The sequence below is a fragment of the Oryctolagus cuniculus genome, chromosome 8 (genome assembly GCF_051225735.1).
Source record: "Oryctolagus cuniculus isolate XC-2025 breed Fujian yellow rabbit chromosome 8, ASM5122573v1, whole genome shotgun sequence".
NCBI lineage: Eukaryota > Metazoa > Chordata > Mammalia > Lagomorpha > Leporidae > Oryctolagus > Oryctolagus cuniculus.
The window spans coordinates 29,643,889-29,653,025 of NC_142874.1; the positions used below are offsets into that span (position 1 = coordinate 29,643,889).

The 9,137-nt window shown below is 64.1% G+C and overlaps 1 protein-coding gene across 1 annotated transcript; it reads right to left on the reverse strand.

The window, feature by feature from the left end:
• Positions 1-498: 498 nt before the first annotated feature.
• Positions 499-8,703, reverse strand: R3HCC1 (R3H domain and coiled-coil containing 1). Its single transcript, XM_089301764.1, has 9 exons — positions 8,655-8,703; positions 7,298-7,599; positions 6,993-7,120; positions 6,546-6,683; positions 5,489-6,128; positions 4,616-4,788; positions 3,421-3,491; positions 2,237-2,332; positions 499-1,379 (listed from the first exon to the last, which is right to left on the reverse strand). The coding sequence occupies exons 1-9, from the start codon at positions 8,701-8,703 to the stop codon at positions 1,222-1,224; spliced, it is 1,755 nt and encodes a 584-aa protein (XP_089157890.1). The 3' UTR covers positions 499-1,221.
• Between the last annotated feature and the right edge of the window lie 434 nt (positions 8,704-9,137).

Sequence of the window (9,137 nt, forward strand, 5' to 3'; positions counted from 1 at the left end):
GCCACCCACATGGGAGGCCCAGATGGAGTTTCAGGCTCCTGGCTTTGGCCTGGTCCAGCCCTGGCCATTTGGGAGGTGAACTAGCAGGTGGAAGATCTGCCTCTCCCTCTTTCTTAACTCTACCTTTCAAATGAATAAATCTTTAGAAAAATATATCAAGCATCTGGGCCTTTGGTAGTACCCATCCACAAAAAGTAAGCCCACCTTTGCCAGCAACCAATCCTGCTGTCCCAGTTCCAGGAGTTACTGATCCAACCGTGCTACAGGTCCTGGGCCACAAGGACCCTTAGCAAGCCCATGTGTCATCACAGACATCTACACACACTGGAAACTAGGCCTTGAAGACACAACACACACGGGTGTGTCAGCCCTGCCCTGGCCCTGAGCAGCAGGCTCCCGCCTTCAGTGCCACAGAGGAGCTTCCGGTGGGCCCAGCGCCCAGCATGGCCTCCCCTCCCGCCCTCTGAGATCACAGAAATCAACACACGAGTCACCTTCTTCACTCCTCTTGTTTTTTACTAAAACTTGTCAGGGGGCATCATCACGTTAGGCCCAGGCGGGACAGCCAGGTTTCAACAGTCCCAAGGCCGCTTCCCAAAGGGCCCGGGTGTGCTTCGGCAGAGGCTGAGCCGCTGGCCTCTGTCCAGGCTCCCTCTGCATCAGGAATGTGCCAGGGTCCAGCGCGTCAAGAGTCCCCAAGCCCCATGCAGGGCCACCCTGGCACCCACTCCACCCAGACCAGAAGAGAAGGGTGCAGGGCCCACCCTCAGGATGGCTCCATACCTGCTCCCACAAGGGGCGCAGACTGGGCACACATTCAGACCTGCCCTCCTGTGTCGTTCACGCTGACTTCTGTGACCTGCCTCCCCAGGCAGCAGGGGACCAGCCCAAAGCCTTGGGACCCTCGGCAGCACCAGGCCACTGGCCAGGTCGCACAGTACAGGCCACAGGCCATGTCACAGAGCAGGGGCAAGCACCCCCGAACTGCGCAGACTGTACAGGGCCCAGGGGGAGCCTCTGGGCCGCCAGGGAACCTCTGCAGCTGCCACGGGACCCACGTGGATCCCAGCACCATCAGCGCATACCGAAGCTGTCACAGCGGAACACTATTTATTCTGGCTCAAGCTCTGGGACCAGACCACAGTGAGGCCCTTGTGCCCAGGGGATCCGGACAGTGTGGGCTATCCTGGTGTCTGGAAAGGCTGTGACGTTGGGCCCGGCTCAGTCCTGGGGCACAGTCCGCGGAGTGGCAGGGGACTCTGGGCCGCGGGCTGCAGGCCGCTCCTTCTTTCTGTGTTTCAGCCCCAGGGCCCGGGCCACCAGCCTTCGGGCCACAGCTGCGTCCGTCTGTGGCCTCTCCTTCGCCAGACGCAGGAGCTCTGCAAGGAAGACCCGGAGGGGCACTTGCACACAGGCCGTGGCTGCCTCGCCACCCAGAGACAGCAGCCTGTGAGCCACCCGAGCCAACCACCAGCTCCGCCTCAGGGTGGCCACAGGCAGTGGCCAGGGGCCACTTGGGGCTCTCGGCCACCACAAACCCAGCTCCCCATGGGATCCTGGCCAGTCGGCTCTCAGCACATCTGCTCTCTGTCTGGGGTTAACTCTGCCCCTCCCTGCTTTGCAGGGCCCCTAGGAGGGAATCCAGCCAGGGCGGGACACCCAGGGCTCATGGACCTAGAGACAGTATTTGCTGTCCCCAAGGGGCCCAGGGCAAAGGCCACACAGCGACCCGCGAGCACAGGCAGCCTCGTGGGCCCCTGCGGGGCCTGCTTTGCCGCTACCATTCTGCAGTCATGGAAAAATGACCTCTACAAGCCCCCGCATGCTTCCTGGAAGAGGGAGGGGAGGAGTAACACTTATTTGGCACCTTCTGTGTGCCCCCCACTGCCCCAGGCAGGTCAGTCTCCCTTTCCTTCAACCCCTAATTGACCCCAGATCCCCCCCCACACACTCGTTTTACAGAGAAAGCAAGCCAATTACAAGCTAAGTGACTTGCTCAAGGTCAACCCCAGTAAGAGACAGAGTCAGAGCGCCACCCAGGGCTGAACCCAAGCCCAAGCTCCTCCCACCCCTGCAGGAGAGGGAGCCCAGGCAGCCACCAGGCTGGCCGGGCTCCTGCCCCGGGCACCGGGGGCCCTGTGTGGAGGGGAGCCCTGCTCCCCTGGACCCTCAAGAGCAGGAAGTCCAAGAGGGTCCTGCACCCGCGCCGCCGGGCCAGCGCCACCCACGTCCTTACTGGGCCTCTGCAGCGCTCGCAACTTTGCCTGCTTGCTGCCCTGAGTCAGCGGCCGGATCTTCAGCACCGAGAACTCCCTGGCCAGGGCTTCCGCAGCTGTGGAGGGAAGCGAGCTCGGGAGTCGTCCGTCCTCTCCTCCTCCCCCTCCTCCCCCTCAGTGACACCCCTCAGGACCCAGGCTTCTTGCCGCCAGCACTCGCTGGAGCTCAGGGCGGGGCTGAGATGACTCGTGTCCCCCACCCCAGGAACTTGCATTACTGTCCCCACCGTCACTCACTCAGCCCCTCAGCACCTGGGCTAGGGCAGCGAGCACAGCACAGCACAGCTGGGGGGGGGGGCACGGTTCAGACCCTCACCACCAGCCATCGTGTAGACAGGGAAACTGAGGCCAGGGCGTGACCTGCTCAGCCACAAAGTGGGCAGAGCCCAGGAGAGCGCCACGGCCACTCCCAGCCAGAGCTCGTCCCTTGCATGGCGCCAGGTGGCCTCGTGGCCTTCCCTCCCTGCCCACCCTCGGGACATCTCTGGGGCTTGAGCCCCTGCTGATCCTCAGGCCCCTGAGGACTGAACCCACACCAGCGCCAGCGGCTCCCAGCCCTGGCGTGCAGAGGGCCATGGCGAGGGAGCCCAGCCAAGGGCTCGCGTCCTTGTTTATAAATGCACCCAACATGCGCAGACGGGGGCCGGGGCAGCGCAGGGAAGCGGCCGAGAGGGATGGAGAGCACTGGGTCCAGGCAAGAGGCTGCGTGGCGCCCCTGCCTTGAGTCGGAGAGGCTCTGTGGCCTGGAGTGGACCCCGAGGTCCCGGGCACCTCGGTCCCCCCATCTGTAAATGGAGATGACCCGCCCCGTGTCCTGAGGCCAAGTGGACCACTGTGAGACGGCCACTGCTTGGACGCCCGACCCTCTGCACAGCCAGCACTCGCCTGCGGTTTGCCCGCCTGCGGCACGAGCTCCTGAACCGTCAGGGTACCCTGACCCTTCCACACAGCAGGAAGGCTGAGGACACCGCCGCGCTCCCGAGGCCGGGGCCTGCCCAGCAGCCCTCACGTCGGCCGAGGGAGCGGAGCCTGCTGCTCCAAGGACTGACGGCTCCCTGCCCCCGGGGTTCCAGCGCTCCTCCCGCTCAACGGTGGCCAGAGCAGGGGCCGAGGCCCCCGTGCCCCGTCCTCACGCCAGCCTTACCTGAGGCCACGCAGGGAAAGATGCCGAGCGCGTGAGTGTCGTCCACCCACTGAATCTTGAACCCCTTCTCCCTGCGGGGGGGGTGGGGGGAGGAGGCAGCAGGGGTCACGAAGGCCAACGGCCAACACCCTTTCCCCTGAAACCGCACGACCAGGTCCCACCCAGCTCCAAGCCTCAAACACTACAAGTGCGAGGCAGGGCTGGGAAGGGGACACCAGGTGCGCCCACACAAAGACCCCGAGGTCAGCATCAGAGTGCCCCAGCCACGCCCCCGGTGTCTGCAAATGAAGCAGCAGGACCCACAGGGCGCGCGTGGCACTGGGCCAAAGCTGAGGGCGGCTCCTCCCAGGCACTGCCACGGCCGGGCCCCAGTGGCTTATGGGAATGAACAGGGACAGAACCTAACATAAACGTATCCAGGACACAACTCCTGGCCAACGCCCTCCCTAGAGCTCAGGAAGGCCCCCTGACGCTGTGCCTGTGCGACGCCGAGAGCAATCATGGGCTGCCCAGCTCCCTGGAGGCCTTGTCACCAGGGCCAGGGCAGTCAGCGCCGGCTCGGGTTCAGGGTAGCCACGCCATCATGGGCAGAGAGTGGCAGAGCAGACACGGCGGCCTCAGCGCCTCTTCAACCTTCCTCCAGCTCGGGCTCGGGCTGCACCGGGGAGGTCACGTGGGGTCAGAGTCAGACAGGAAGGCCGGGCAGAAAAGGGGAATTTGGGGAAAGACCAGGAGAAGCAGAGAAAGGAAAACGAGAATAAAAGGAGGAAAGACAGAAGGCTGGATCCCAAGGGATCTGGGGGAACCGGGATGGGCAGGCGTGTCTATCAATCCACACTTCTGGCTCCCTCCCGCCCTCGACTCCGCCCGGCTTGACCCATCCGGCAGAGCTGCACGCAACGGAGCCCCAGTCTGCTGCTGAGCCCTGGGTCCAATGGCCTGGCGGTGGGGTCATGGAGGTGAGTGGGCTCCATGAACTAACGGAAAGGCTCAGGGGCCAATGGGCGGGGGTGTGTGTGCAGAGGCACCGGCCCAAGACACACCTACAACCGAACCAGCCGGGAGCACAGGGCCCAGGCCACACGCCCACTTTCCACCTCCCTTTTCAGAGCGGTAGGTGTCAGGGAGGAGCAAGCCGGCGTCCATGACCGAGCCATGTCCCACCTCCTCCGGCCCCCGCCCCCGCCACACTCACTGGAACTCAGAAAACGTGGCCAGCAGGTCCTCCGTCTTGAGCGCAGGTTCAAAGTCATAGATCTCCACCACGTGGGCCAAGTCCTGCTCCGCAGGCAGCTCCTCGGCGAAGGGGGACGTGTCCACACGGACCCTCTCCACCTGGATCTCCTTCTCGGTCAGGTGCTCCGTTATCTGGGAGAGAACAGACCCTTTGGCCCGGGGAGCACCGACACGCAGGCTCCCCAGGAACCGGCTTCTAAACACAATCCCCGCGTTGTGCCAAGGGGCACGCGGCCGGCTGGCGGGACAGGCCGGGAACCCTGCATCCCAGGGACGGGAGCCTGCTCTGATGGAGTCCCTGTGGGCAGGTGACCGCTCCTTCCTGGCCACTTTTTCTTAGGATCCCGAGATGCGCACTCCGTATACCCACTTTACAGATGGCGTGGTTTGCCCAAAGCTGCCAAGCCAGTGAGAGCCAGCCGGGCAAGTCCGGGATATCTCCCTCCCTGATGAGCACTTGACATTAAGCAAGTCTTTCTGGTCTCCGCTCCTGGCGTATAGAACAGCGACAACAGACGCCCACGCCGCCAGCTGAGCCCACAGCCAGCTGCAGGGGTCAGACACCTGGCTCCAAGGAAGCGAGCTCTGCAGGGCAGAGCCACTGCTGGGACCGACAAAGCCTTCTGTCCTGGCGACCCGCGGAGCAGGCACCGTCACCCGTCTCTTCCCAGGAGGCGAAGGACTGGCCCAGGGTCGACCAGCTGCCGAGGGCTGGGCTGGGACCCCATGCGCGCCTCCTCCTGGACACTTGCCCGGGGACCCTCAGGCGCCACTCCCAGGCCTGGGCCACCTGCCACAGCCCCCTCAGCCCCACCCTCTCCTCCCTCCTCACCTCCTGCAGCAGCTCGCTGTAACCATCCTCAGCTTCGGAGCAGCTGCCAGCCTCCTCCTCCTCCTCCGCCTCCTCCGCCTCCTCCTCCTCGGCCGCTAGGCTCTGCCCTAGCGAACCTCGCTCCTCCTCCTCCTCCTCCGCCGCCGCCGCCGCCGCCGCCGCCGCCGCCGCCAGGCTCAGCCCTAGTGGACCTCGCTCCTCCTCCTCCTCCAGCGCTGGCTGCAGGCTGCCCCCAGGCTGTGTGGCCGTCTCCACCCTGTCCCCCTCCCCCCGGGGGCTCTCCGGCCCTGGCGGTGTGGTGCCAACGGGCTCCGGCAGGGACCCATTCTCGCGACACTGGCCTGGGTCCTCCGTTCCCTGAGTGGTCAACACAGGAGGTTCCTCATCAGAGGGATTGGCGGCGACAGCTCCAGGCTCTTCTGAGACCCCAGGGCCTGGCGCTTCTCCCTCTTGTCTGCGTAGCACCCGAGGAACGTACAGAGGCTGGTCTGGCTTGCGTCCGCGATGCCATCGGCCCTGCCGCCCGCCTCGGGGGCCCGCAGCTGCTCCCTGCTTCGCAGAGAGCCGAGGGCCGCGGTACTTGCCAGGGTGGGTGGCGGGAGGGCGGCTGGGACCAGACGGGCCATCGGCACTGGGCACCCTGGAGCAGGAGCAGATGCAGATGGTCAGTGTGCGTATGGTTTCCCAGTGCACTCCTTCTACTTAGAGACGCGAGCTGGCTGGGAAACAGGGGGCCACGCCACTCAGCAGCCCCCCCACCACGTTCACCACGGCTCCCCACGACACCAAGAGGCTGTGGCAGGGGCCGACCCGCCATCTGCATTTGCGTGTGTCACTCTAGGGCACTGCACAAGGATGAGGTCACCCCACAAGCCTCAGACCCGAAACCCACCAGGTGAGCCATGCACAGCTGCCACTCGGGAACAGTTCCTGCTCACCCAAAGCACTGACCGAAGAGGCAGCAGCCTAGGAGACCCTGGCCCTGGCCTCTGCTCTCAGGGTGGACCAGTTGGCCCGAGGACCCACTGCGGGCCCTTTCAGGCAGTGGGATATGCACCTGATGTCCAGGTGACAGATGACCGTCCTCCTCCTCCAGCCCTCGCCGACAGAAAAGCTACTCAAGAGATCAAAGCTCTCCGTGGTCCTGTGGATCAGGTACCTGAGGCGACTGGAGAGTGCTGGGAAAAGCAGGACCCTGGGAAGGGACCGGAAGCAGCTGAGAGGAGCTCCAGGTGCAGCCCCGGGGCCTGACTCTGCTGCCGGGTCCACTCCCAGGCTAACCTCCTTGCCCCACTGGGCTCACAGGGAGCCCCCACCCCACCCCACCCCGGCCCCATCCCATCCCGGGTGGCGTTCAGAATCACCGAACGGACACCGCGGGAAGGGGCCGTCGGCGCCACGTGTCAGGCCCGAAGGCCAAGGCCGGGGGCGCCCCGGGCCAGGGGCAGGGGCACGCGTGGCTCCAGGGACCCCCGCCCCCACCACCACCACCGCCCCAGCTTACTTCGACAGCTGCTTCTGCAGCACGAAGCGCGCCAGTTCCTCCTGGATCCCGCGCACAAAGTCATTCTCGGCCGAGGAGAGGGAGACGCCGTCCAAGCAGAGCAGGGCCAGGGTGGCAGGTGGGGCAGCCTGGGGGGGCAAGGCCGGGGCCGGGGTCAGGGCACCGACGCTGGGCCCCGGCCGCCTCCCTCGGCCCCGGGGCTCCCACCGCGCCCAGGGACTCACGCCACTGGCCCCCCGCGCGGCGCTCGTTCCCTCCAGGCGCCCGGGAACCGCGGAGCCGGGATCCACACCCGCCGCACTCACCGCAGCAGCGTTCGGAAGACCCCAGAAGCCTCCGCGCGCCGGGCCGCCCGCGAGAGGCCGCGGCCTCGGCGGAGCTGCAGCGCCCCCGCGCGGCTCGGGGGAGATACCGCGGGAGAGAGGGGCGGGGCCGGAGCCCGCGCACCTGCCGCCCACCGCCTCTCTCCTGGCTACAGGGCCCGCGGTTCTATTTCCGGGAGAATTGAGACCCAGGAGGGCCAAATAACTGCATGGAGGGTGGAGTCTTGCTTTGAGCAAAGCTGGGTCTGAATCTAAATCCTTTCCCCACGACAGCCCGCTGTCATCTGAGATCAATGAAATTGCGCAAACCCCAGCTATATGCCAGGCGGTGGCACTAGACTTCCGAGTTTTAGGTTTCCCTCCCCAGGGACCTAGTAAGGCGCAAGAGGAAGTTCCTGCCCACCAAGTATTCTGGCTCTTCTCCCTATCACTTTCTTTCCTTCACTTTGGGAACCTGCAGGGGTCTAATTCACTTTCAGGATGACCCACAGAAATGCCCTAACCTTGTGAGCATCTGTGATGGACAGCGACCAGCCTGGTGGCTTGCACGTCCTCGGCTTGCACTACCCTGCTCCCTCCAGAAATAACACCTGCAACCTGCCTCAAGGGTGGCCTAAAATCCTTGCCCTCGACAACCTGTGGGATGGGCTCATCTAAGAGAGCAGGGTTAAAACCTTCCTGTGCCCAGCCTCCAAAACTCTGGTTAAGACACTCGTGTCCAAGATTGGGCAGCCTGGGTTCGACACCCAGCTCCAGCTCCTGCTGATACAGACCCGGAGGAGGGGTCAAAGGGTTGGGTCCCCATCACTCAAGTGGGAGACCTGGATTGAGTTTCTAGCTCCTAGTTTCAATGCAGGCAAGTCCTGGCTGTTGCAGGCATTAGGGGAGTGAACCAGGGACTGGGAACACAATCTCTCCACCTACCTCTCCCTTTTCAATGAATATTTTTAAAGATTATTTATTATTTTGAAAGTCAGGGTTAGAGAGAGAGAGGGAGAGATAGAAATCTATTTGCTGGTTCACTTCCCGGTGGCTGCAATGGTTGGGGCTGCACCAGACTGAAGCCAGGAGCTTCTTCTGGGTCTCCCATGTGGGTGCAGGGTCCCCAGCACGTGGGCCACCTTCCACTGCCTTTCCCAGGCCATTAGCAGGGAGCTGGATGGGAAGTGGAGCAGCTGGGACTGGACCCAGTGCCCATACAGCCTCATGGTGGACCGGCTTTCCCTGCTGCGCCACGATGCCGACCTCATAAATTCGTCAGCCCGAATCCGGACGCCAAGAGTGGCCAGAGCAGAGCAGGCCCTTGAGCTAAAAGCACTGGAGACCCAGGTTTTGGCACCCAGGAAGTCATAAATGACAGGCAGGATGCGGGCAGCACAGCTGTCCATGGAGCGCCCCCCCCCCCACATTCTTCCCAAAGTCACTTCTTTGGAAGATTATATTACACTCACAGAAACTGTCTTTCCAGCCACCTTGAGGAGAGGAGAGGAGAGGAGAGGAGAGGAGAGGAGAGGAGAGGAGAGGGGACCCAATATAAAGACAACGCCCAAGTGCAGAGAGAAGCCACCTGGCTCCCCCGGGCATGATCAGGAGAGGAGACTGAAGACCCAGCAGACCCCTGCCCTGCCCTGGAGGGCATCCAGTGCCTGGGGCCAAGGCCCAGCAGCAGCCCGCATGTGGATTCCGCCCCCAGAACCCCCCCACACTCCATGCAGGCTCACTGAAAGTGGGAGCGGGCCACCCGCAGCACTGGCTATGGTACTGGGCTTCCCAGGCCAGAAGTTGGTGCCCGAAAGCCAAGCCCACCCAGCAGGGAGGGGCC